General features: G+C 41.7%; 11 protein-coding genes and 1 non-coding gene across 12 annotated transcripts; 4 read left to right on the forward strand and 8 right to left on the reverse strand.

The window, feature by feature from the left end:
- V1514DRAFT_128791 (uncharacterized protein) lies at positions 1 to 1,131 on the reverse strand. The gene has a single exon (XM_066924442.1). It carries the CDS (start codon positions 1,048 to 1,050, stop codon positions 28 to 30), a length of 1,023 nt encoding a protein of 340 aa, XP_066782125.1. The 5' UTR covers positions 1,051 to 1,131; the 3' UTR covers positions 1 to 27.
- On the forward strand, positions 1,126 to 1,197 carry V1514DRAFT_t75. Its single transcript has one exon. It is a non-coding gene; the product is annotated as a tRNA-Met (tRNA).
- Positions 1,198 to 1,209: 12 nt separating this feature from the next.
- Positions 1,210 to 3,139, reverse strand: V1514DRAFT_309522 (uncharacterized protein). Its single transcript, XM_066925750.1, has 3 exons — positions 2,239 to 3,139; positions 2,086 to 2,184; positions 1,210 to 2,028 (listed from the first exon to the last, which is right to left on the reverse strand). Exons 1-3 carry the CDS (start codon positions 3,000 to 3,002, stop codon positions 1,518 to 1,520), a joined length of 1,374 nt encoding a protein of 457 aa, XP_066782126.1. The 5' UTR covers positions 3,003 to 3,139; the 3' UTR covers positions 1,210 to 1,517.
- V1514DRAFT_296509 (phosphatase 2C-like domain-containing protein) lies at positions 3,140 to 4,848 on the reverse strand. Its single transcript, XM_066925439.1, has 2 exons — positions 4,059 to 4,848; positions 3,140 to 3,998 (listed from the first exon to the last, which is right to left on the reverse strand). The coding sequence occupies exons 1-2, from the start codon at positions 4,654 to 4,656 to the stop codon at positions 3,265 to 3,267; spliced, it is 1,332 nt and encodes a 443-aa protein (XP_066782127.1). The 5' UTR covers positions 4,657 to 4,848; the 3' UTR covers positions 3,140 to 3,264.
- A 25-nt stretch (positions 4,849 to 4,873) lies between these two features.
- On the forward strand, positions 4,874 to 5,936 carry V1514DRAFT_334261 (ubiquitin-protein ligase). The gene has a single exon (XM_066928192.1). It carries the CDS (start codon positions 5,185 to 5,187, stop codon positions 5,860 to 5,862), a length of 678 nt encoding a protein of 225 aa, XP_066782128.1. The 5' UTR covers positions 4,874 to 5,184; the 3' UTR covers positions 5,863 to 5,936.
- Positions 5,889 to 7,856, reverse strand: V1514DRAFT_368824 (VHS domain-containing protein). Its single transcript, XM_066929920.1, has 5 exons — positions 7,631 to 7,856; positions 7,480 to 7,567; positions 7,355 to 7,430; positions 7,009 to 7,302; positions 5,889 to 6,958 (listed from the first exon to the last, which is right to left on the reverse strand). The coding sequence occupies exons 1-5, from the start codon at positions 7,791 to 7,793 to the stop codon at positions 5,963 to 5,965; spliced, it is 1,617 nt and encodes a 538-aa protein (XP_066782129.1). The 5' UTR covers positions 7,794 to 7,856; the 3' UTR covers positions 5,889 to 5,962.
- V1514DRAFT_353440 (uncharacterized protein) lies at positions 7,857 to 9,174 on the forward strand. The gene is made up of 3 exons (XM_066929539.1): positions 7,857 to 8,115; positions 8,188 to 8,431; positions 8,485 to 9,174. The coding sequence occupies exons 1-3, from the start codon at positions 7,978 to 7,980 to the stop codon at positions 8,949 to 8,951; spliced, it is 849 nt and encodes a 282-aa protein (XP_066782130.1). The 5' UTR covers positions 7,857 to 7,977; the 3' UTR covers positions 8,952 to 9,174.
- On the reverse strand, positions 9,042 to 11,718 carry V1514DRAFT_368826 (tryptophan synthase beta subunit-like PLP-dependent enzyme). The gene is made up of 5 exons (XM_066929921.1): positions 11,609 to 11,718; positions 11,430 to 11,532; positions 11,207 to 11,370; positions 10,914 to 11,146; positions 9,042 to 10,859 (listed from the first exon to the last, which is right to left on the reverse strand). The coding sequence occupies exons 2-5, from the start codon at positions 11,473 to 11,475 to the stop codon at positions 9,179 to 9,181; spliced, it is 2,124 nt and encodes a 707-aa protein (XP_066782131.1). The 5' UTR covers positions 11,476 to 11,532; positions 11,609 to 11,718; the 3' UTR covers positions 9,042 to 9,178.
- A 4-nt stretch (positions 11,719 to 11,722) lies between these two features.
- V1514DRAFT_334274 (P-loop containing nucleoside triphosphate hydrolase protein) lies at positions 11,723 to 14,046 on the reverse strand. Its single transcript, XM_066928193.1, has 5 exons — positions 13,905 to 14,046; positions 13,725 to 13,779; positions 13,612 to 13,666; positions 13,323 to 13,554; positions 11,723 to 13,268 (listed from the first exon to the last, which is right to left on the reverse strand). Exons 1-5 carry the CDS (start codon positions 13,939 to 13,941, stop codon positions 12,124 to 12,126), a joined length of 1,524 nt encoding a protein of 507 aa, XP_066782132.1. The 5' UTR covers positions 13,942 to 14,046; the 3' UTR covers positions 11,723 to 12,123.
- A 105-nt stretch (positions 14,047 to 14,151) lies between these two features.
- Positions 14,152 to 18,598, reverse strand: V1514DRAFT_309540 (uncharacterized protein). The gene is made up of 4 exons (XM_066925751.1): positions 18,508 to 18,598; positions 18,248 to 18,387; positions 15,257 to 18,199; positions 14,152 to 15,192 (listed from the first exon to the last, which is right to left on the reverse strand). The coding sequence occupies exons 1-4, from the start codon at positions 18,569 to 18,571 to the stop codon at positions 14,389 to 14,391; spliced, it is 3,951 nt and encodes a 1,316-aa protein (XP_066782133.1). The 5' UTR covers positions 18,572 to 18,598; the 3' UTR covers positions 14,152 to 14,388.
- On the forward strand, positions 18,544 to 20,978 carry V1514DRAFT_334281 (YAP-binding/ALF4/Glomulin). Its single transcript, XM_066928194.1, has 6 exons — positions 18,544 to 18,622; positions 18,703 to 18,875; positions 18,929 to 19,051; positions 19,099 to 19,396; positions 19,442 to 19,839; positions 19,898 to 20,978. Exons 2-6 carry the CDS (start codon positions 18,792 to 18,794, stop codon positions 20,858 to 20,860), a joined length of 1,866 nt encoding a protein of 621 aa, XP_066782134.1. The 5' UTR covers positions 18,544 to 18,622; positions 18,703 to 18,791; the 3' UTR covers positions 20,861 to 20,978.
- V1514DRAFT_334285 (uncharacterized protein) lies at positions 20,925 to 22,624 on the reverse strand. Its single transcript, XM_066928195.1, has 3 exons — positions 22,399 to 22,624; positions 21,296 to 22,217; positions 20,925 to 21,243 (listed from the first exon to the last, which is right to left on the reverse strand). Exons 1-3 carry the CDS (start codon positions 22,438 to 22,440, stop codon positions 21,197 to 21,199), a joined length of 1,011 nt encoding a protein of 336 aa, XP_066782135.1. The 5' UTR covers positions 22,441 to 22,624; the 3' UTR covers positions 20,925 to 21,196.
- Positions 22,625 to 22,787: the final 163 nt, after the last annotated feature.

A 22,787-nucleotide genomic window follows, 5' to 3' on the forward strand; every position in this document is an offset into this window, starting at 1 on the left:
GGACGTTTGAGCCTTGTATCACAAAACTCATAAGGATGTTGGAAGAGTAGATAGCGGCACGGTCTCCGTAAGGTTGGAGAGCGGTCCCGTGTCATCCGCTGCCTCAGTCATTTCTGTGTCAACCACAGCAACTTCAGGAGAGGTCACTGCCTGAGGAGCGGATTTCGCCATAGAGCGCGTGATCCGGGATGACTTGTTTGGGCTAACCGACTTGATGCGTCGGATGAGCGACGGAGGTGCCAGATCTGTGAGAGAAGGTGATAGTAGGGAGCCGGTGGCAGGTCGCTTCGATGGGCTCCTACCTCTGATTTGTCGAGGCGCTGGCGTAGGAGTGGCTCCGCCTGCTGCCACAGGTGGTTCGAGGGTTGGTAAGCGATCGGTGCCTGGGGAAGGTGGCGATGCTAATCTTGTAGATGGGGGCGTAGAAGGAGTAGAAGGAGCCGGGGCTGAGGGTCTCGCAAGTCGTGGGCGGGAGGGGCAACGACGCCAGAAATGACCGCGGGACTGGCAGTATCGACAAGGTGGTGCCTGATTACAATCCCTGCAGGGGTGAAGAGGGGAGTGACAAAAGTAGCATCCGCCGTGATTGGCATGTCCATCCAATCTGACGGGGACTGCAAAAGTTTTTCCTTCATACTGAATACTAATGAAATGAGGGACGGGCTTAGAGAGGTCCGTGAGTTTACAGATAAGCTGATAGTTCCCGTTGTGGGCGAGAGGATGGGGAGTATTCGTGTCGCGAATAAGGTCAATGATTTCCCCATAAGGAGCGATAACCGGCTCGAAAGCCTCGAAAGCAGAAGTGGAATCTGCGAAATATGGAACTCTACTGAGTTGGAGGACTTGCTGACTTCTGAGTTCAGCTTCAGTTGGCAGACGGCGAGCCGTGAGAGAGATAGATGCTGCAGCAGTTGGCAGCGGGTTTGCAAGAATATTGCTAACTAGCAGCGGAGCGAACCTCGAAAGCCATGTGGCGGCCTCCCGAGGTGAGGGGGTAAAAATTACACCCGAAAGAGAAAGTCTCGAAAAAAGATTGAATAAGGGCTTCATCGGACACTTCTAGGGGGTTAGGGTTGTAATAATTTAGTCTCAGATGTGCTGAAATTTTAAAATTTATGTCTTGTAAGCGATGTGGCGCAGTGGAAGCGCGCAGGGCTCATAACCCTGATGTCCTTGGATCGAAACCAAGTATCGCTATTAATTTTTTTTTGTAAATTTGTACTACATATTTTATTAAAGTAGCTCTTAAATAACAGTTCGTCGCACTGATTATAATTTATAAAAATTGTTGTTTGAAAGAAGTAATTATCGGTTTAGTATGAGGTGTGCATGTAGTAATGCATAAACCTCGTTTGCTGTGTTGTTTAGCACGATGGTAATTTAATGAGCATCATTAATATGGTCTATCTATTCCGTGTTTTCACTGCGGTTCGAAAATATTTAACATTACACCCATCAAAAAAATAAATAGTACATACGGTGCACATCTAACAAAGTTTCAAGTATCGTTTGCGTACTCAGCGCGATGTAGTTATTTCACCTACATTACACCATCCATTAACGGGTATACAACTTAAGTACTTACACCAACTGCAGTGACCACCGCCGTTAGTAAAATATTTAATCAAGATAATCATGAAAGCTGCCGCAACAATGAGAGCAGTCAGTCGGATGAGAACCCAGAAATACCAAAACGGGTTCCTTGATCTAAAATGCATCCAGGAGTTCGTCAGTTTCTGCTTTATCGATCTAGCATGTGGATAATAGTATCGATCATTAGCTTGTCCCATTTTTGAGCGCATAAAGCTTGGTGAGCGGAGTAGTCCTATTCCAAGAAGAATGCCCATTGCGAACCCGCCAATATGAGCAAAGTTATCAAGACCAGGCAAAAGCCCAAGCGCAAGAGCTATTATAATTTCAACAAGATAAAACAATAATGTTGAACCTGGCGTGCTAAATTCACTCCAGTTAAAGCAAATGTCAAGAATTTGTAGAGCAAATAGTCCAAAAATAGCTCCAGAAGCACCTCTGAAAATTGTTAGTCGTAATGTGCCATATTATTATCAACAAGTAACAATCACTCACGTGCTAACTGATCCATTACCAGAAAAGTTACCGCTTAGGATAAAGCCATTGATGCCACACGCCAAATATACAATGGTATATCGAATAAGCCCAATCTCCCTATGAAAGTTTAGAATACGTAAGAGAGAGTGCAAAAAAATCTTGAAAACGTACCGTTCCACATGAAACCCTAAAGTGAATTGCATTAATAGGTTTACAATAATATGAATAAATCCGGCATGCAAAAACATAGCAGTAATAAATCTCCACCATTGGAAAGGATCAAGACCAAATCCCCCCATTCCACAAAGCTTCGATAGAGAACAAACGTTTGTATTGATTGTTGTTGAATTTGGACATGGAAACTTTAATGTCAGATTATCTGTAAGGCCCTTGATCTGATGTATGCACGGATTATATCTGGCACCCATGTGAATCTGTGTGTACGATGACGGTCCTATCATCGGATTAAAACTAGGCTTTGTGGCAATCGGACTTCCCGTATAGCGACCCTGCAAGGCTAACTCCCCAATAAAAACGCCAATTTCTATTATGATAATAACAATTGTAAATATCGGCCAGTATTTCACTTTCTTGACCTCCGGAACGACAGGATATGGTTGAGCTCCTGATGGTAGCGACTGCCTGGTGGAGTTTCCATTCAATGCCGAGCCAGCTGATGCCCTAGTGCCGGCACTGGATGACGACGCCCACGGGTTGTTATCATGGTTTGTTAGCGGAACATTATCTGCGTAAGGGTCGGAGTAAGAGAGATTGGAATTTGATGGGATAAAAGTGTTGCTGGTCGAGAACTGAGAAAGCTCGTAGTTGTTGTTTTTATTGGTGCTCGATATATCATCATTTTCAGTCTTTGAACCGGGTTGCTTTTTTAAAAAATCGAAGCTGGGGGACGTGAAGTTGAAGCGTGAGCTTGACATGAAGAGTTTGGCCTTCGGCTAGAACAGCAAATACTGAGTATACGTCTGGCACGGAGTTTAAAACTTCCTGCTATCTGCTTCAAATGATCAAAAAAGTCATAAAGTAATATCCAACAAGCGATACATTGAAATTTACTTTATTTTTTGAGAAGCAATTTAATGGCATGGCTGCGGTTAGCAACAGCTGCACAGCCACATGTAGCAGCCACGCCGATGCCTTTGATTGATTATTGGTTTACACTATATCAGATTACGCATCTATTTACTGTCGTCGAGCAACTTTGTCTAAAGCTTCACGAAGCCTGTACTCCCTTAGATCGCCAGTACGGTCTATTGGTCGAGTCCATTGACCCCATCCACTCAGCCTGACAACCAAGCACGTCGCGTTGTCGTCTCCTCCAACGTCCTCTGCGTACTGCACAACTTCACGAGCCGCGTCCTGTGGCGTCCCCCGAACGTATCCGGACCGGTATGCAGTCGAGGTCACTATATCAACAATCTCCTGGTCGGATGCAAAATTGGTGACTCCGTCAGACACAAGGACCAAAAAAGGTTCATCACCGCCAAACCCGTCTGATGCTGTTGGAGAGCCTAAAGTATATTGAGTGACCTCTGGTTCGGCCGATACTCCCAGCTGTTTCATGGGTCGGTCGCCAAATGATCTTGTATTTTCCACGTTCCCAAATCTTTCTTCCCCAAAAGAATCAGTAAAAAAATTTGTAGTATATCTTCGAAGTCGTGCAGATTCACCCGGCGAGGAGGGATGATGTTGGTACGTTAAGGCATGTGCTCGTCCGTTCTTGTCGCACAGTATGCATTTCGTATCGCCAATATGTGCCACAGTAAGTCTAGATTTACCAGAGGCCCAATAAGGTATGTCGGCATTTTCTCCAAACAGGAACACTGAGGTGCATGTTGACCCTGATCCCTTTCCCGACATTGTGAAATCGTAATCTGCTCGCAAAAATGCCAACGGCAGTCTGAGTTGGAGATCATCTAAAAACAAAATTGCATTAGAACCGTGTTCAACCCTTTTAAAATTTAAATATCACTTACCATCACTTTTCATTTTGTGACTATGTTTTTGAAGCTGGCCGCGCCATCTAGTCCAATAGCCGCCAATGTCCCTCTTCCATAAACTTTCTAGTTCCTCTGATGAGTTGAGGTCGCACTCTTCTATATACCTTACTAAATTCTCCGCTAAAAATTCGCTGCACTCTGATCCTCCATGACCGTCAAAAATAGAGTAGTCAAAAACTTGTCGCGTGTTGGAGTCGAAAGATCGCTTCGCGCGCGGGGCAAGAGATGACGACGTCGGCAGTGCGAGAACGGACATGCAATACCGATCTTCATTATGTATCCTATTAACACGAGAAGAAAAATGGCCTAGGTGTGTTGGAGCTTGTAGAAGCGGAATCCGAAGACGCCCGGCGGGAGTGGTTCCAGGTGGTTGAGGGGATGCAACATAGTATGACGTGAAAGATCTGGACCATGAGCGTTGATTCCATTTAAATGGCAATACAGAATATTCTAGTGAGATGGTTAAGCTTATCATTAAAAAAATAAAAAATAAAAAAAGATATTTCACGAGTTCCATACTGTAAGAATCAGTAAAAGTCCAGGGCACCTTGTCTGGCAGTACGATGCTCCGCATTGTTTAGATCAAAACGCAGCCGAATGATTGCAACTGATTAGAACCGGTTTCATGAAATAAATATAAACCAAAGACCTGCAAAGAATGTAACATAGTCACAGACCAATCATATGAGCTCAGCTGAAAATACACAAAAATTGTTCAAATTGCCTGTTCTCAGTGATGACTTTTTGGCAACTTCGCTGGCGAAGTTCGTAAGTTGAATAAGGTTTTGGCGGTTTAATTGATTTTATTGAGCTTCCCGCAAATGCCCCGGAGCACTTTGTGATTCATTCTTTGATTAATTTCTTCATGGTCAACAACCAAGGACCGAATTGACTGAAGTAGATCTAGGCTTGTCAAGATCGAAGCTTGATCACTCTGCCATTCAGCTGTAGTTACGTTGAAAGTACAGGTGCTTGAAGTTGTGACCTCACGGATATGCATACTTCGAAAATAGACACGTCGCCATAATTCCAACATACAGACCAGCGGACCAGATCGCTAAACACTTTTATAATAAACTGAGATTTTTGTTTGATTTTGGAAATGTCGGCACGACTTTCGCGCAATTCACCTACAGTTCGCCGTGTTCTGCAAGAAGCTAAGGAAATAGCATCTGATTCCTCACCAGATATCTATGCGGCGCCTACAGAGAATAACCTATTAGAATGGCACTTTGTGATCCGTGGCCCGTCCGCAAGTGTTTATGAACAAGGCATATACCATGGCCGTATAGTATTGCCATCCAACTACCCACTTTCTCCGCCCAGCTTTCGCTTCCTGCAGGATACCGGCAGGTTCGACGTCAACACGGACATTTGCTTGTCCATTTCAAACTTTCACGCTGAAGAATGGCTGCCTAGTTGGGGTATACGCACGGCATTGGTGGCATTGCGTGCATTTATGCTTGCGCCTGCTGAAGGTGCGGTCGGTGGTCTCGATAACGTACCTGAAGATACGCGACAAGAAATTGCCAGCAGGAGCCGGCTGTTTGTTTGCAAGATTTGCAAACAGAAAAATGAGGATTTATTATCGGTCTTAGATTCCGTTCAAGTTTCAGAAACTCCTTTTTCTACTAAAACGGACTCCAATGTGCAATCTCTTCAGGGTTCTTCCTCTTCCTCGCCGGCGCAGCACAGTCATCCATTCTCAATATGGAATTTTAAAGTCATTTTTATTTTGCTTATTGGAGTTTTTTGGATTTTGTATAAAGGTTTGGCGTGATTTTAATCTATATCTACGGTTACAGATGTATTTAGTAAGGTAATTGCATTAACAAAGCATAAATCTCTCTAGTGAAAACTAATAAGTATAACTTAAATAATCATATTAAAGACAACCCTTCCAAATCACCCAATATATCCTTGTTCTGCTTCGTCTGATCAGGCTGAACTTGTACGTGCTGTTGATGAGACAAGGTAGACGGCGTTTGCGAAGGAGAAGGCGTTGAAGTCAAAAACGATGCGCTCGCTGACGGAGTAAACGGTACCGGGGCAACATAACTAACATTTGAATAAGGAGCCGCAGGATTTGAAAACTGCGCCAAAATTTGTTCATTTGTAGCATGAGGTTTAGCCTTGCTTTGACTTGGCCCGTTCAACAATGCGAAATTTGAAGACAATGGCGTTGAAGTTTCAGAAGCTGTAGGTACAGATGAACTTAACAATTCAATGTTTGATAGTGACGGCAGTGCATTGTTTGCACCAGGCGAAGGTATAGGCGCGGTCGAAGCCTGTGTTATAGCAGGTGATGAGGGCAGTGCTAAAGCTGGCGTGTTGGAAACTTCTATTTCGTCATCAAAATCAATAAGATTGAGATCCTTCTTAGTGGGAGCTGAAGAAACAAGCTGAGGAGAAGAGCTTCTGCTAGGCTCTGTACTGCCTGTTCGGCTACTGCTTCTGTTCTTAATTTGGTCGTACTTCTCGACCACATTATGAACGTAATCATTCAGTTTCAGTAACTTATTCACAGCTTCTTCATCCTCACTCTCGTCTTTGATAATCTTCTGAATCTTCAGCTGCGCATTCTTAATTGCATTATAAAGCTCTTCAAACGCATCTTGTCTGCCAATCGCATCCCCATTCTTTACTCCATCCAACATTTCTTCCAATAGGTTTGCCTTTCTCCTAATTTTAGCAAGATCTTCAGCTACTTTCGCGCGATAATCTGTTTTGTGCTCAGTATCATAGCCAGCCATGATTTTCATCAATTGATTAGCTTCCAACAAATCAGCAGGAGTGCCTCTGCGAATAAGCTCTTGTAGCTTCGCTGATTGCGCGTCTCTTTCTTCTTCTTCCAATTCCTCAGCAGACTTGATATTCTACGCAACAATTAGCATGCCTAAAACACAATGAAGTATCTAATACGTACCTCTGACGGATTAAGAACAGCAGCATCATTACGGTTAACTTCTGGGAAAGTATAACCTTTATATGCCAATAATCTGTGCATATCTCGAATATAGCCCAAATCATCTTTATAACGGCTTGTTCGGCATATTGTTTCTCTCCATTCTTCAATTGCCTCCAGAATAAGCTGCTGCGTTCTGCTGTATCTCAACGGCGGCCGTTCTGGAAATTTACGAACTAAGTCATTCAAAAACTCTTTTCTAGAGATTTGCAAATGAAAAGGGTAGCCACAATTTTTAACACATATGTCAAGCAACTAAGCCAAGTCAGCAATCAGCCTATGGGTTCTGATTATCTTGCTCACTAACCGCTAAACTAAGTATCGCAACAGCTGTAGCCCTGCTGTTGATTAATTTCACAACCCGTGTAGCGGCCTCTCTTGCACTTTAATTAATTAGTATAAAAACACAGATTGCATTGGCAATGCACTCACGAATTTCCCTTTTTCTCATTAATCAGGTCCGCAATCTCTAGATTCAAACTTAAATTTGGTTCTTGATTGGAAGGATCACAAGCTCGGTCTACAAAGTCCATTAATACAAACGTATTGACAACCCAGTGTCGAAAAAAATATATATATCTACCAATTAGTCGTAAAAGCCGAGATCTTTCTGGTGGCACGTCTGATCGATATTGTCCGCCAACGTTACTCGCGGAGGACGAATCTCGCACCCGAAACCTATCCGAATACGATTCCTGTCGATTTGACACGTCGTCCAAATCTGAATATCGTCCAAATGACGACATTTCCTTAAGCCTTTTGCCACTTCGACTAAAAAATTGCAATCCAATGTGCCAGGCGAGTGTACGTGCTGAAAGCATTTTAGCGGGAAGTGACGCACTGCAATCCACGCAACAAAGCCGGGTAAAGTTTTAAACGGTTTTCAGCATCTCATTTCAGACGATTAATTGTTTTCAAGAATCTGAAGCCATGGGCAAGAACTATAATAGTGGAAAGTCTCGATCTCAGGGCAAAAAGAACTGGGCGAGTAATAAACAGTTCAGAGAAGAAAAGACTGCGGGTACTAATCAAAATGTGGAGAAACTGCCAGTCAAAACCGCGATGTGGGTAAGAAGGCTGTCAATTCGATGGCATTTATTGGCAACTCGTTCTAATGTAATTTTTCTTTTTTTTTTTTAGGATTTTGATCAGTGCGATCCGAAACGCTGCAGTGGTAAGAAACTTGCTAGATTAGGTCTAATTAAAAATTTGCGAATTGGACAAAAGTTTCAGGGTGTTGTAATTTCACCAAATGGCAAAGTACCAGTATCTCCAGCAGATAGAGAAATTCTGGAAGAACACGGAACCGCTGTGGTGGAATGCTCATGGGCTCGAGTGCAAGAAATTCCATGGTCTCGTATTGGTGGTCGTTGCGAGCGATTATGTATGTTTTTATTTTAAAGCTACCAGGTTAATTTAGTTTGCTAAGTTATTTAGTGCCATATCTTATTGCAACAAACCCGGTAAACTATGGTAGGCCATGGAAACTGAATTGCGTAGAAGCGATAGCTGCAGCTTTTGCAATCACAGGTCATCAAGATTGGGCAGAGCAAATAATGTCTCATTTTTCATGGGGTCACGCATTTTTGAAAGTTAATAAAGAGTTAATTGATATATATTGCCAATGCGAAGATGCCCAGGCAGTTATTCAGGCACAAGAAGAATGGTTAGATAAAATTGACCGAGATTATGAGGAGCGATCAGCAAAAAAAGCTAACGGTGATGACATATGGTTGGAAGGCAATATGAATCGCTTACAGATCGAAGATTCCGACTTGTCGGAAGACGACGACGATGCAGAAGAAGAAGAAGATGATGATGATGATGTTGATGGTGAAGAGAAGGAGGAGGAAGAAGATGATAAAGAAGAAGATGACGATCACGATCACGATGTTAAGAAATAAAATGATAAAGATGAAAATATGACGACAGACAACACGACGAGGAAAATGACAAAGTTGGTTCGCCAAAACTGAATTAGATGCATTTCTAAGGCGCTATTTATTGGTTATGCGTTGTTTTTAACAAATTAAATACAATACCAAATTTAACTATATTATACTTTTCAATATCTATATTCAAAATTTTCTTACATCAATTATATTTTAAATCAAATTAATGTTTGACCGATTTAAAACCTCAAGTCCCATCCAATCTGAGGGCCAAGCTTGGGCAAGATTTCAGCAACACTTTCTACGTCCTTGTCGCCACGGCCAGACAAACAAATGATAATGTCCTGATCCGGGGTTAAGGTCTTAGCAAGCTCAATAGCTCCATAAACTGCATGAGAAGATTCCAAAGCCGGAATGATACCTTCCAATTGAGACAAGAGTCTAAAACCTTCCAGAGCATTAGCATCAGTGGCAGCAATAAACTCTGCACGACCAATATCCTTCCAGTAAGCAAGTTCAGGTCCAACACCTGGATAGTCAAGACCAGCGGAAACGGAGTACGTATCCTGAATCTGGCCATCCTTATCCTGGAGAACGTAAGTTTTAACACCATGAAGAACACCAACTGTACCACCTAGAATCGTAGCACTATGTCGTGGTGTGTTCACGCCATCACCCGCAGCTTCGACACCAATCAGTCTAACCGACTTGTCCTCAGAAAATGGGTGAAACATGCCGACCGAGTTACTTCCGCCACCGACGCATGCAACAACTGCATCTGGAAGTTTCTGTTTATACTTGAAAAATTGTTCCTTGGCCTCCTTTCCAATTACACTCTGGAACGTCCGCACCATGGTTGGATATGGGTGAGGGCCGATGGCAGAACCGATAATATAATGAGTAAATTTCAAGTTTGTCACCCATGACCTTAATGCTTCGTTCACTGCATCTCTAAGAGTGCGAGTACCAGCCTCGACTGCAACAACTTTCGCTCCAAGAAGCTTCATTCTGAACACATTTAACGCTTGTCTTCGAACATCTTCAGCTCCCATGTAGACCGTGCACTTTAGACCAAATTTAGCGGCCACAGTAGCTGTGGCAACACCGTGCTGACCGGCACCAGTCTCAGCAATTACTTCGGTCTTGCCTAACCTTTTAGCTATAAGAACCTGGCCAAGCGCATTGTTGATTTTGTGTGATCCGGTATGATTAAGATCCTCGCGCTTTAACCAGATGTTTGCACCACCAGCATGTTCGGTAAGTCGAGGAGCGAGATGGAGTTGGCCGGGCCTGCCCATGTAAGGATAGTAAGATCTATACTCTTCCCAGAATGATGGATCATTAACAGCATCTTCGAAACCCTTTTCGAGTTCTGTCAAACAATCAAAAAGCGCTTCTGGAACATACTGGCCACCGAATTGACCGAATCGTGCAGGAAATTTTCTCTTTCTTTCTTCTTCTGAGACACCATTTAAAAACCCATTTGCAAGACTAGCATTCGAATCGCCGTCAGTAATTACAGCAGAAGGAGTGACGATTCTTTCCGTATTAAGCTTGGCTTCCAGGCCAGTCCTGCCACAAATTTGCGAACAATAGTCTTTAGTCACGTTGTAAATCTTATCATGCTCTGCTTCTCCAATAAGGGTAACCAGTTTTGAACCAATTACCACACCATCGGCAACCTCGCCAACACTAAGGAAGTGCTCTCGAGTACTGACACCAAATCCGACAGCCAACGGGATATCCTTGGCGTACTTTCTAACACGGGCACATAAGTCGGGCAGTCCTTCACTCACCCCACCGGAAACACCGGTGGTGCCCATCCTTGAAACAACATAAATAAACGAGTCAGCAATGGATGACAGTAATTTCAATCTGGAATCAGTGGTGGAAGGGGCCACGAGTGGAATATATGAAAGACTAAACAATAAAATAAGCATGCTGTACTAAAAGTAAAGTTTTACTGATACAAACCCAAAATTAGTGCAGTATTCACGAAATTTAATGGCCTCTTCTGGTGGAAAGTCTACCACAATGAAACCGTTTGCTCCAGATTCCTTTGCATCTTTGACGAACTTCTCTTCGCCATATGCCATGATTGGATTATAGTAACCCATAAGAACAATTGGAACACTAACTCCAGCCTTTCTCGCATCCCGAAGTAAACTTAACGTCTGTGCAGTGGTTACACCGTTTTCGAGCGCAATCTGTGCAAATAATTTATTAGTTGAAAATAATAAAAAAACTTTCTGGCTTTGAATTCATACAGTGTTGGATTTTTGAATCGTGGGTCCGTCACCAATTGGGTCTGTAAATGGAAGACCAAGTTCAATAACGTCAACACCTCCAGATTGCATACCCTTCAAGATATTAAGGGTGCTGTCAACGGTGGGGTATCCCGCAGTCACGAAAGTCACGAAGGCACGTCGGCCTAAATAATAAATTATTAGTAGCAAAAAATTAACCAAAAATCAGAATATCCATTCTAACCTTCGGCTTTGCAATTTTTAAACGTGGAAACCAGCTGATCAGTCATTTTTGGATTTTGTAAATTTATTTTTGCCTGAACGTAAAAGTTCTATAATTTGCCTCCCTAATATTTGGCATGTCAATTAACAGATTTCTTCAAAAAAAAATATATATACAGATAAGCAAACAATAAGACTTACTGCTTGTAATCAAACTAACCTCAGTAAATAGTTTTTTATTTTGGTGGAAAAGATCATAAAAAAAATTGTTTTATCTGTACAAAAAGTACTTAGCCCAACTTTTAAGATAATTTACCTACGGGGTGACCGCGAATCTCCTTTATTTTATTTAAACTATAAACGCCATGACTCTTATAGTTAAAGATAACGTACTGTCTACAAACCTCAGACTTCATCTTATACTAAAAGCCAGTTAATCCACATGACATATCAACTATATGCATTTTTCAGTAGACAACACAAATAAATCTATTTCACCTTTAAAACAAACAACATCAACCAAACCGGTTTAAGCGAATAAAAACCAATTACACGAAGAAATAAAAATTAGAAAAAAAATATGGACTTAATATAATAAAAAAAAGAAACAGCATGCTGAAAGCAAGATAAATATCAATGATCGAGAAACGAAAAGATTAATGAATGCTGTAACCGATTCAGAAAAAAAAACACAAAACACAATAAACTTAAGCGTATTAAGCCTCAGTTTCGACCGATGGAATAGGCGCTTGTTCAGCCCGAGCACGCTGATAGAATTCGTTGATGACCTTAGCCGGAATACGATTCAGCAATTCCTTGGGGTAGATACGCAGAAGAGACCAGGCAAGGTCTAGTGACTCAAAAATGGTACGAGCCTCATATGAATCCTGATTGACAAACGATCGCTCAAACTTCTCCAAAAACTCTAGCGACAATTTATCTTCCTGTGACAAAGCTTCTTCACCAACAACGGCCTTCATGGCAGCAGCATCACGCCCAATAGCATACTTGGCATAAAGCTGGTTAGAAACATCACCGTGATCCTTACGAGTAAGCTTTTCGCCAATAGCAGATTTCATGAGACGCGAAAGGGATGGCAAGACGTTAATCGGTGGGTAGATACCACGGTTATAGAGCTGACGATCGACGAAAATCTGGCCCTCGGTGATATAACCAGTCAAATCTGGAATAGGATGAGTAATATCATCGTTAGGCATAGTGAGAATTGGGATCTGAGTAATGGAACCATTACGACCCTCGACACGACCTGCACGTTCGTAGATTGTCGACAAATCAGTGTACATATAACCAGGGTAACCACGACGACCTGGCACTTCTTCACGAGCGGCAGAAACCTCTCTGAGAGCATCAGCGTACGATGACATATCAGTGAGCAAGACAAGAACGTGCCTCTCAGTCTGATAAGCAAGGTATTCAGCGGTGGTCAAAGCAAGACGAGGAGTAATGATACGCTCGATGGTAGGGTCATTGGCAAGATTGAGAAAAAGAGTAACACGATCAAGTGAGCCAGATTCTTCGAAATCTTGCTTGAAAAATCTAGATGTCTCCAAGTTGACACCCATGGCGGCGAAAACGATAGAGAAATTCTCCTCGTGACCATCGTGAACGTCCTTTGTAGGACGCTTGACCAAGCCAGCCTGTCGGGCAATCTGAGCGGCAATTTCATTGTGCGGAAGACCGGATGCAGAAAAAATAGGAATCTTTTGACCACGAGCAATGGAGTTCATAGTGTCAATGGCAGAAATACCTGTCGAAATCATTTCCTCAGGATAAATACGAGAGTAAGGATTGATGGGCGATCCATTGATGTCGAGGTAGTCCTCAGCAAAGACCTTTGGACCTGTATTCACCTGTCAGTCTCCATTGTACGCTTAATTTAGCCATACCAACATACCATTATCGATGGCATGTCCAGAACCATCAAAAATACGACCGAGAACATCTTCTGAGACAGGAATACGTAAACTTTCACCGGTAAACTCAACCCTGGTTTTTTTGACGTCGATACCAGAGGTACCCTCGAAAACTTGAACAATGGCGCGACTGCCACGGACTTCCAGGACTTGACCGGCTCGGACAGTTCCATCTGGAAGAGTCAAGTTGACAATCTCATTGTATCGGGGAAACTGTGCATATTGAGTTAATTTACAACCTTAGCACATGGCAAAGAGGCTTTTTCTCACCTTGACGTTGTCTAGAATGACCAAGGGACCATTAACACCAGACACCGTGTTATATCTTCACAAGAATTAACCAAAAAAAAACCTTCAATCAATTGCACTCGTAATTGACTTACTTGACACGAGGATGAACGCTGTAATTCCGGGTGACGGCAGCAGCATTGATAAGAGCTAGCGAGAATGTCAGTCTCAGCGAAACATAATAGGCACCTGGTAACTAAACCCGTAGTTTTTCGGCACCAATTGACAAGTCAATTGACTTTAAACAAACATGATTGAACCAAACTACTACATACCAGCCTCCGCGGCACTAACTCGAGGGTCTTCTGACATTGTGAGATGGTATTGGGTAATGCTTTGTTGGACAGTCCGACGAGCAAATGAAGACGAAGAGCGAGGCGTAGACGCAACGAGATAAAACGGGCTGGGTACCCGCCGCCGGCACTAGAAAGCTTCGTACTATGGCCTTGTCCAATCGCGCAAAGGACGTTTCGGGCAGGTTTGTGCAGACGCTAAACATTCATGGCGCAATTTACAAAACAATGTGCATTTACGTAAAGATAGTCTTGGAACCTTGCCACACAGACCCACTGTAACTAGTTAATGGATATTATCGATTTAACCTGTACATATATGCGAACCGAAAGAAGTGCAAGCCATTTTAAAACAAACTCAATGAATGGTGCAATTTCTGTACTAAATCTGATACGCGAGTAGAACAAAGAGAAATAGAACTACAACATGTACGACGGTAGGATAACATTGTTTTTATTGAATCATTCAAGGCTGTTCCGAATTGTACCATCCTTCTTGAACCCAAAGACCATTCTCTTTTGAATGGTTTATTCGTACGAGCTGCTTTTGCCTAAGCCATTCCACAATATCGTTAGTCTCCGCGCTAGTAAGTACCCCTGCATGGCGTCGACATAGCTCAGTAGTTGGAATGCCCGGACGAAGATTGATTGCCATGAGAATCACGTTCGCAAGTCTCATAAACCAATATTTATTAATTTCCCCGAAAACATCAACCCATATTCGTGCTCCAGGAATAACCTGATTCTCATTGTCGTAGCTGACCGGAATATCAACAATCCTTGCTTCTAATGACGCAATCTTGTGGTGAATGCTATTTCTCAGCACAATGTCACAATCAAGCTTATCTCTGTCAACAAGCCTTGAGGCATACCCCTCGATCAATTTTCCAGTGTTCACGTTGACCCGAACCAGCTCTACTTGGTTTCGTGCAATGAGATCGATGAGACAAATCATTGAACTATCAGGCGCCAACCGAGACATGATGATGCCTTTATTCTCAGCAAAAGTATTCTGAAGCCTGACATGAAACGAAAGAGTCTTCTGCAATGAATCTTCCCCGGTTCTAACCTTCGATAACGAATTAAATTTCTCTGAAAATATAAAATTACGTCCAGGAATTCGCTTGCCTAGATCACGGCTTGTGTAAACAAGGGTTTTTTCTTTTTCCATCACACCCACAGCCTCTGAGCATATTTCTGGCCCAAAACTGTCCAGCAAAGATTTTGCTTTATCAGGTTGATACTTGGAATTATCTGTGGCAATTATGGACTGGTTTTTTTTTGTTAGTCACCAATAATAATAATAATAATAAAAAGCTTTCCGAAAAAATTACCTTGATCACTTGTTTAACCCTATCAATCTCTTTGGACTTCACCGAAACATTATCTTTTGTTCCCGTTGCCGCAACCGAAAAAGGCACGGAAGAGAAACTTTCTTCAAACTTTACTGAAGAAACTGCCGAATGTACTTCATCTAACCAGTACGAATTTTGCTCATCCCGCACAAATACGTAATCATCTATTGACCCTGACCGTTCAATGCTTGTCAAAAGACCGACACTATCTTCGTCCTGAAATATTTGAACATCATTCTCTTGCCACATCTCGACCAACTGTTTTATGTCAATATTTTCAAAGTCAATCTGTGGAATAGCTCCTTTCTCATATGCCTCAAGAAATATATACTCCCAGCGGTCAGTCGCTCTCTTTAAGCCATTCGCACCTCCATATCTCTTACGCACTCTCGTCCAAGCCGATACAATCATATCCTTGGTAAATGTAGGTACCAGACTTGATGCCACGCGATCCCAATCGATTGCTTTTGTCAATCCACCATAAAAAGAACGTACAACAATAACAGTTCGATATATAAGATCAGCATCTTCTGAAGTTAATTTAACCGAATTCCGGACAATTTTCCTTATTTCACTCTTTTTCTTATATTCTTCATTTCTTCGTTTTTTGGCTTCTGCTGTTTCTATAGACTTAAATTTTTTACCAGGCCGAACATATTTAGATATTGGATCGTCGTTGGTTCTAGTTCGTTTACGCCGACTGCGCTTTCTTAGGTGCTGTTCACTTGGAACGATCCTATGCAATACACTAATCTCTGGAGCAATGTTGCTTTCAGATGGTAAACCTTGAACTTCTAAAGCCGGTCTAACTGTTGTGACGTGCTTCAGTTTACGACGACGAGGCGGTTGTATGATTCCTTCACCTGCAATATTGTCATGTCTTACTTTAAGACGTTCCGATGCAATTCGCCTCTGCTCGTCAGTAAGAGCAGTTGATTGAGCAGTTGATTCTCTAAGAGCTGCATCAACACGATCTTGAACAATCTTCTGCTTTTCCAAACTTTGCTGAGGTACCAAATAGTAAAAATCAAATTCATGTGAGATGGTCTGAATATTCTTTAAGAAACGTTTCGGTTTCTCTTCTCGAGAAGAAAGAATGTTGTTCTTAAATTTAACTACTTCTGGGGAATCCACTGTTAAATGCGGATAAGTATAAATCCATACAGTCGCTGATCGTCCATTATGTGCAGTTGCCACTATGCAAATCTGTTGAATCTTTCCTCGATCAATTAAAGAACTAATATCACGAGCAGTCGTTTTCTTATCAATAGTAATACCTGAGTTCAAATCAGTAAGTCGTTTTTTTAATACAACACCGCCCTCCATAACACCACCGCTCTCGCTAAGCAACTTTAAAATCATCTCTTGACGTTGCAATGCTGCAATCGGCATTCCTAAACCTCTATTTGAAGAGTGCGGCGTCTCGGCGGGGTCTCTTTGTGAAGACATATCTTTATCATTAGAAACACTATGTCTGTCTGTGCTCAAAGTAGTAGTAGGATGCACAAAGTGGTTTTGAGCCTCAGAATTGTTGGGAATATTCGCCGCATTCTCTTGTTCTGTAACAGCGTAAGTAGAGACGGCAGGTGAATGACTTAGAGGTACCTCTTTTTTTGATCGTGGTGTATCTAAAGCATCTTTTCGTGGCCTTCCTCGCTTTTTCCCATACACTAAAGAAGTTTCAAAATCAGGATTATTTGGTTTTGGCACAATATGCTCTTTCACTATACTGTGAACTGCTCTTATACAGTCTGGCATTTTCTGCAGCTCAAGAATTGTCTGAGGATAACTATTATGTGGTAGTGGGCTAAAATTTCCCCAATATTCGTCTTGTGCTTGAGAACAAAATTTGCGATACGATGGAAGATTAAAATATCGTAGAAAAGAACGCTTAGACGATTGGTCTTCCACGCGAATAATCGTATAATCAGCAAGATATTTAGGCTGGGACGATTTAGATTCATCAGTTTTTGCAAATTTTAAAAGATGACCATGAACAACTTTTCCATAAGAGCGTCCCATGGATAATCGGGTCATATCCATAGTTGAAACTCCTGTCTCACCCGACGATGAAATAATGTCATACAATTGTGTCTCCAGAGGATAAAAACGATTAAACGAAGCAGAATTCATAATACCTGGTCTTGCTTCTTCAATTTGAACGTCTCCTCCTAACTCAAGTGGCACCCGCGTCGTTTCTTCATTTTCTGAAATATCTTTAGATTCATCATCATCGGTAATATCCTCATCTTTTATTTCATCTTTGATGGATTCCTCTGTCAAGTCTCGAACATATTGTAAGCAAAGATGTTTTGTATGTGATGAATCGGAAGCGCGTATAACATATACTCTTCTGATGGCGCCTTTTTGAATCAAAAGTCTCACGCTTCTGGAGAATAGTCGAAAATGCATTTTAGACGTGTCCAATGACAATTGTTTCCTGAGATCATTTCTTTGACGAATCCCATTGCTAGCTATCTTTAGCTGTTCAAGAATATCACGCTGAAGGGATGTGCCATCCAGGACGCGCCCTTCGACAAGTCCATAATGTTCAGTCATTTTTGAGACTTGAGTAGACTGAAAAAATCGAGAATTTATAAGCATTGTTGTGTGATTCTTTCGTATTGATACTGGGAATTTTTTTATCAGTCCCAGGCCAGCAAGGGTATTGATTCGTGAAAAGAGAGATCTTGGATCCTGCTTCGTATATCGAGCAGCTTCTATGGCTGTGATGCCTTTCTCTCTAGACCGTGTAATTACACATAATAAAGCAAAAGGATATGCTCCTACTGAATTTTCGTTTTTCGGTAAACCTGTCAAAACAGTCCATAAAATATCCTCGGCGACAGTAACACGTAGCGTATCACCAAATTTTGCAATCAGTGAGGCTAAGTCACGAACTTCATTATTAGGCAATGGTTCCTATTCACGTTATTACTGCGTCATATATACCATGTTTGATAAACTTACAACTCTAGTATCGCTGGTAATTCCCACTAGAAACCTATCCTTTTGATCACATAGCCAAGTCCAAATCAGATTTCTTAAGTGGTCATCCAATATAAATTCCCTTTTGCTAAGCAATTCCCAAAGTCGAGAAATCGTGGCACCTAATTTTTTTTTTAAAAAAATAATATATTAATACCGATCCATCGGATTCGAACTCGAACACCCATCTGGTGACGGGGTCGGGGTCGAACAAAAAAACACGCGCCAGACGCGCTTCATACCTTCGGCACCATCAAACGCAATCTCCTCGATTATATATTCAACTAAATCATCTGGCTGTATCATTGTGTTTGAAGATCATTATTGAATGACTACTTAGCTTATGGACTGTTAAACGTGAGCAATTAATTACCTTCGCAAATCAATTGTGGCCGGGTAAGCTCTTTCCATAAAGTTACGTAGCTAATTGAATGTAGTTAGTTACTGGGAAATTACAATAGTCACAACAGTCAATGTGATTAGATCGAAGCAATATTTTTTCTGATTCACAAAGCAAAGAAATAAAATGTCCGCTGAACAAATTCTTGATTCTTCGATTTCTATATCCGATGCAATTTCAGCTCTCACGGCCGCAGCGCAAGATTCGGTTGTAAGTAGAAATGACACGATCATATTGTGATCTCACTCTAACTTCAAACCGAGGACACCGACGACTATATTACTTACTCTACGCTTCTTGATATTTATCTTGCAAATCCAAAAAGATATTCAGAGAGCGAACGTTTAACGTTACTTTTAGCTTTAGAAAATATTCTACGAGAAAACGTAAGTTTATTTTTTTCTTTAATAGCTTTTTAGCTAAAATGTTGTAGGAAACTCTTCTTAGTTATGTTGCCTGGGACCTGCCGGTACTGTTACTGCCGTATTTATCGTCAATAGAACCGTTTGATGCGTCATCTTTAAAATCAGCCACTCCTCGAAAAACAGCTTTGAAGATATTTAACTTGATCGCTGAGAAGGGTAATGCGAAGGAAGTCTTTTTGAAATGCATCGAAGCTCTTTCGACTCTGGATATAGAATACTCTTTAGATTCCAGTCCTGAGGAACAACTTGATAATGAAAAGTTGTTTGTTCTCAAGTTCTACGCACTATTTGAAGTCATCATATCTGGTATGTAATTTTTTGCTGGATCTTATTGGTTACTAATGATATCAGTGACTCGACGAATAACCACTCAATACCCATCCCGATTTCTTACAACATCGTCAACCGCCTTACTGTCATTTTTTTCATCCCATGTAGACGAATTGAGTGATCAGTCCTTACCGGTGCTACTTCGACGACTTTATTTATTTGCTCGCGATTATGTTCCACCACCGTCGAAAACCACGGTTGATGCGGAAGAGGAGGCATTGCAAAGGCGAATGCTTCAGAGTTACGTGACTCATATAGTTGAGATATTTCTAAGGAGTCGAAGTATGGAATGGAGTAAACGATACTTTTTGGACATAAAGTCCGATATTGCTGTTTTGCCAGTAAAAGAACGTCAACGAACAGCGTCAGTGGATAAAGTAGTGCTCTCTAATGTCTATGAGATGCAAGAACGATTTTTGGTGTGTTTTTATGAAACTGTTTGATTTGGTATTTAGTGTTGATACTAATTGATTGAAGCAACTGACAGCGTCTTTTGACATGTCGCCAAGCATCTTTCAGCAAACAGTGCTTGCCGAGCCTCCTGAGTTAGAACTTGAAAATGATGATGAAGTGGATCCAAGTTTTCCATCACCTCCTACGTCTGCGGATTCGATTCCTTTTTCTGCGGAAGGTTGTTTTTTGCTTTTAGCAGAGTTTCTGATTTCTGAATCCAGAACAGCCATCACATTCTCATTTCCCGAAATCATCAGCGTGACCAAGCGGTTTACGGTTCGAGAAGAGGGCGAATCACCTGGAGCTGGAGTGTGTGACGCGATTGGATTTTATGGATGGAGATTTTTAAAGGATATTACTGATGACGAAATCAGCAAGGTTTCACAAGAAGATTTCAACAGCTACTTACAAATTTTAACCTCACTTTCCGCATCCTCTTCATCGCCTCAAACTAGATTCTTATTTCACGCTTTAGTGATTCATTTATTGTCAAGATCAAGCCCTGAGAGAGCATATAGTTATATATATGATACTCTTCAATTTTGTCCGTTCGAAAATGTTCGAAGTGCTTTTGTTATCGTCTTGAAAGACTTTATCAATCCTGGAAGCAACGCAGCGATCAAGGCTCGAATTACATACAATAACGCGAAACAGAGGGAAGTGGAAGATCTAATAAGACTTTGCTTATCCGATATCGAAAATAGTCCTGATATCTTACTCGATGACCATTTTACAACATTTGTTGCCTGGGTTAACAACTTTCTCATTGTAGTACCATCAGAGCAAAAATTTTTGGAAGAAGTTGAAGCGAGGATACGTGCAATAATAAAGAATAATAAAAGTATTGCTACTGACGATGAAGAGGAACGGGCGGAACGTGTTGCTCGAGAGGCCATACTCACTACTGGATTGAATAGCTTGTCTGAGAAGAATAGCGATCGACTAGAAGAAAAAATTAATGACTTGTCCTTGCACGACACGAAATAATATATATTCCGACTATAAGATAATTTGGCCAATTATAGTGGCGAAAATCTTGTTCTGTAATTAGTAATTTGAAAAGAAAGTAACATGTAATATATTTAATAACAAAAACAAACAAAAAATCAAAAACAGTAAATTTCAAGGTCACGAAAGAAATCCTAAAAAGCCACCCTAATGAAATATTTCAAACTATAATAAAATAACAATAAAGCTAAATAAGCACAAGTAGTATACATATCAAAGTACAATTATAATAACCTCTAATGCCCTTTGTTCGAACTTTGGTTTAAAAGGACAACCCAAATTAGATATAGCCATGCAGAGAAGAATTACGGTGAATCATATACCGAAAAGTGTCCTAAGTCCATTAAGCTTCCTGCTGCTGGCTGCCAACGTCAGTTTTTCTTTTCTTTTTCTTCTTCTCCTTGATCTGCTCACCGGGTGTAGCGACAGTCACCTCGGACTCGGCCGCGGGTGCTGAAGCGGCTATGTTATCAATAATTTTAGCTTTCTTCTTCTTTCCTGATTTCGAAGGTGTCTCTGGTTCATTCAAAACTGGGGTTTGAGTTAGCTCCGGGGTTGGTGGGACGGTCACAGCCTCGGCCACGGCCTCGGCCTCGGTCGTCTCAACTAAAAGATCACCAACATTCGAAGCCTTCTTTTTCTTCTGGCGGACCTTCTTAGGCGGTACAACGTCACTATCTTTCCGTACAGATGAATCATTATCCTGACCTTCTTCGACCTTGATTTTCCTATCTTTTTGTTCCAAATACGCCGCCTTTTCAATATCATATTTTTTAATCTGTTCCTGATAAAGCTGCTTAAAAGGTTCCTTTTGCTCCTCAGTCATGCTCTTCCATCGCACAACGACTTCTTTCAGAATTTCCGCATTAGAAGTTTCAAGTCCCCTCTGTTGAAACTCGTCGCGAATCACTTTTCGTGCCTCGTTCGCGTAAGCAAAGTATACCGTCTGAGGACGTCGAGGAGCATCCGGATCATAAACACGTTTCCTCTTTTTCTTTTTGCCGTTTTCCTCAGCCTCGTGGTCTTCCGCGATTGAAGTCTCTGGCTCAGTAACAACAACAACTTCTTCTTCTGGTATTTCAACCTTTGGTACAAGGGACTTTCTAGTTGTGCGCTTTTTTGCTACAGGGGTTGCGGCAGTTGCAGCAGACGAAGCCTCGCTTACTTGAGCAGCAAGAGCAACTGGAGCAGGAGAGACTGGGGCGGCGGGAAGAGCAGGAATTGGTGACACGTTGATTGTAGGAGCAGGGCCGGCACCTACGGCAGCATAAAATTCTATGCATGCACGATTGGCATCCTGGCAAGCAAGTGACAGCTGTGTAAGAGCAGACACAAGCTAAAATACAAACGTTAGCATGACAACGCGCATTAGTTAATGTGGCCAAACTCGACGCGTCGGTAATAGAATCTCGCGTCTGACAAACACGAATGCAACGCAATGGCATCCCAAAAAAAAAAAAAAAAGTAACATGTCCAGTGTGTTAAAAGAAACGATCTGGTTTATGTAAACAACCTACCGCATCCTTTCTGATTCTCAACAATTCTTGTTGGCTGGCCATCACAAGACGTTTAATCAAAGAAGTAATCCAAAAACGACGCGATTACCCAAACGCGAGCTTAAAAAATAAACAAAGAATTTGTTCTGAATTGAAAAAAACAATAGATATGTAAAGGGACAGGTTGACAAAAAGGCAATCTTAGTAGTTGTGTTGAAGAGAGTTTGGTGATGTGCAGCAATTTAGGGCGCTGGGTGGCTGGGCTGCCTGGCGAATCTGCTCACTAAAATCAGCGCGCGCCATTCCAGGGGCCACTTCTTAGCGCACAGCGTAACTAACTTAGTTACCAACTAACTAACTGGCCAACTAATTAACTAACCATCTACACCTGGACATGTTACCGAGCGGGA

This window comes from Lipomyces japonicus (genome assembly GCF_038497905.1).
Source record: "Lipomyces japonicus strain CBS 7319 unplaced genomic scaffold V1514scaffold_33, whole genome shotgun sequence".
Lineage (NCBI taxonomy): Eukaryota > Fungi > Ascomycota > Lipomycetes > Lipomycetales > Lipomycetaceae > Lipomyces > Lipomyces japonicus.

Excerpts from the sequence above, each read along its gene's own strand:
- V1514DRAFT_334281 (XM_066928194.1), top strand. The coding sequence starts at position 18,792 with ATGTCCGCTGAACAAATTCTTGATTCTTCGATTTCTATATCCGATGCA. Across the intron at positions 18,876-18,928 it reads CCGCAGCGCAAGATTCGGTT|GACACCGACGACTATATTAC; the intron begins GTAAGTAGAAAT and ends CTTCAAACCGAG. Across the intron at positions 19,397-19,441 it reads ATTTGAAGTCATCATATCTG|TGACTCGACGAATAACCACT; the intron begins GTATGTAATTTT and ends TAATGATATCAG.
- V1514DRAFT_296509 (XM_066925439.1), bottom strand. The coding sequence starts at position 4,656 with ATGCGGAGCATCGTACTGCCAGACAAGGTGCCCTGGACTTTTACTGAT. Across the intron at positions 3,999-4,058 it reads TCACAAAATGAAAAGTGATG|ATGATCTCCAACTCAGACTG; the intron begins GTAAGTGATATT and ends TTTTGTTTTTAG.
- V1514DRAFT_368824 (XM_066929920.1), bottom strand. The coding sequence starts at position 7,793 with ATGTCGTCATTTGGACGATATTCAGATTTGGACGACGTGTCAAATCGA. Across the intron at positions 7,568-7,630 it reads TCGGCTTTTACGACTAATTG|ACCGAGCTTGTGATCCTTCC; the intron begins GTAGATATATAT and ends TGGACTTTGTAG. Across the intron at positions 6,959-7,008 it reads CTGTTCTTAATCCGTCAGAG|AATATCAAGTCTGCTGAGGA; the intron begins GTACGTATTAGA and ends ATTGTTGCGTAG.
- V1514DRAFT_353440 (XM_066929539.1), top strand. The coding sequence starts at position 7,978 with ATGGGCAAGAACTATAATAGTGGAAAGTCTCGATCTCAGGGCAAAAAG. Across the intron at positions 8,116-8,187 it reads CAGTCAAAACCGCGATGTGG|GATTTTGATCAGTGCGATCC; the intron begins GTAAGAAGGCTG and ends TTTTTTTTTTAG. Across the intron at positions 8,432-8,484 it reads TGGTCGTTGCGAGCGATTAT|TGCCATATCTTATTGCAACA; the intron begins GTATGTTTTTAT and ends TAAGTTATTTAG.
- V1514DRAFT_309540 (XM_066925751.1), bottom strand. The coding sequence starts at position 18,571 with ATGATACAGCCAGATGATTTAGTTGAATATATAATCGAGGAGATTGCG. Across the intron at positions 18,200-18,247 it reads TTACCAGCGATACTAGAGTT|GAACCATTGCCTAATAATGA; the intron begins GTAAGTTTATCA and ends TAACGTGAATAG. Across the intron at positions 15,193-15,256 it reads GGGTTAAACAAGTGATCAAG|TCCATAATTGCCACAGATAA; the intron begins GTAATTTTTTCG and ends AAAAAAAACCAG.
- V1514DRAFT_309522 (XM_066925750.1), bottom strand. The coding sequence starts at position 3,002 with ATGTCAAGCTCACGCTTCAACTTCACGTCCCCCAGCTTCGATTTTTTA. Across the intron at positions 2,185-2,238 it reads TTAGGGTTTCATGTGGAACG|GGAGATTGGGCTTATTCGAT; the intron begins GTACGTTTTCAA and ends AAACTTTCATAG. Across the intron at positions 2,029-2,085 it reads GGTAATGGATCAGTTAGCAC|AGGTGCTTCTGGAGCTATTT; the intron begins GTGAGTGATTGT and ends AACAATTTTCAG.
- V1514DRAFT_334261 (XM_066928192.1), top strand. The coding sequence starts at position 5,185 with ATGTCGGCACGACTTTCGCGCAATTCACCTACAGTTCGCCGTGTTCTG.
- V1514DRAFT_334274 (XM_066928193.1), bottom strand. The coding sequence starts at position 13,941 with ATGTCAGAAGACCCTCGAGTTAGTGCCGCGGAGGCTG. Across the intron at positions 13,555-13,611 it reads TCATTCTAGACAACGTCAAG|TTTCCCCGATACAATGAGAT; the intron begins GTGAGAAAAAGC and ends CAATATGCACAG. Across the intron at positions 13,269-13,322 it reads TGGACATGCCATCGATAATG|GTCCAAAGGTCTTTGCTGAG; the intron begins GTATGTTGGTAT and ends AGGTGAATACAG.
- V1514DRAFT_128791 (XM_066924442.1), bottom strand. The coding sequence starts at position 1,050 with ATGAAGCCCTTATTCAATCTTTTTTCGAGACTTTCTCTTTCGGGTGTA.
- V1514DRAFT_368826 (XM_066929921.1), bottom strand. The coding sequence starts at position 11,475 with ATGACTGATCAGCTGGTTTCCACGTTTAAAAATTGCAAAGCCGAAG. Across the intron at positions 11,371-11,429 it reads TAAAAATTGCAAAGCCGAAG|GCCGACGTGCCTTCGTGACT; the intron begins GTTAGAATGGAT and ends TTTATTATTTAG. Across the intron at positions 11,147-11,206 it reads CGATTCAAAAATCCAACACT|ATTGCGCTCGAAAACGGTGT; the intron begins GTATGAATTCAA and ends TTATTTGCACAG.
- V1514DRAFT_334285 (XM_066928195.1), bottom strand. The coding sequence starts at position 22,440 with ATGGCCAGCCAACAAGAATTGTTGAGAATCAGAAAGGATGCG. Across the intron at positions 22,218-22,398 it reads TGAGAATCAGAAAGGATGCG|CTTGTGTCTGCTCTTACACA; the intron begins GTAGGTTGTTTA and ends TTTGTATTTTAG. Across the intron at positions 21,244-21,295 it reads GGTGACTGTCGCTACACCCG|CCAGCAGCAGGAAGCTTAAT; the intron begins GTGAGCAGATCA and ends TGACGTTGGCAG.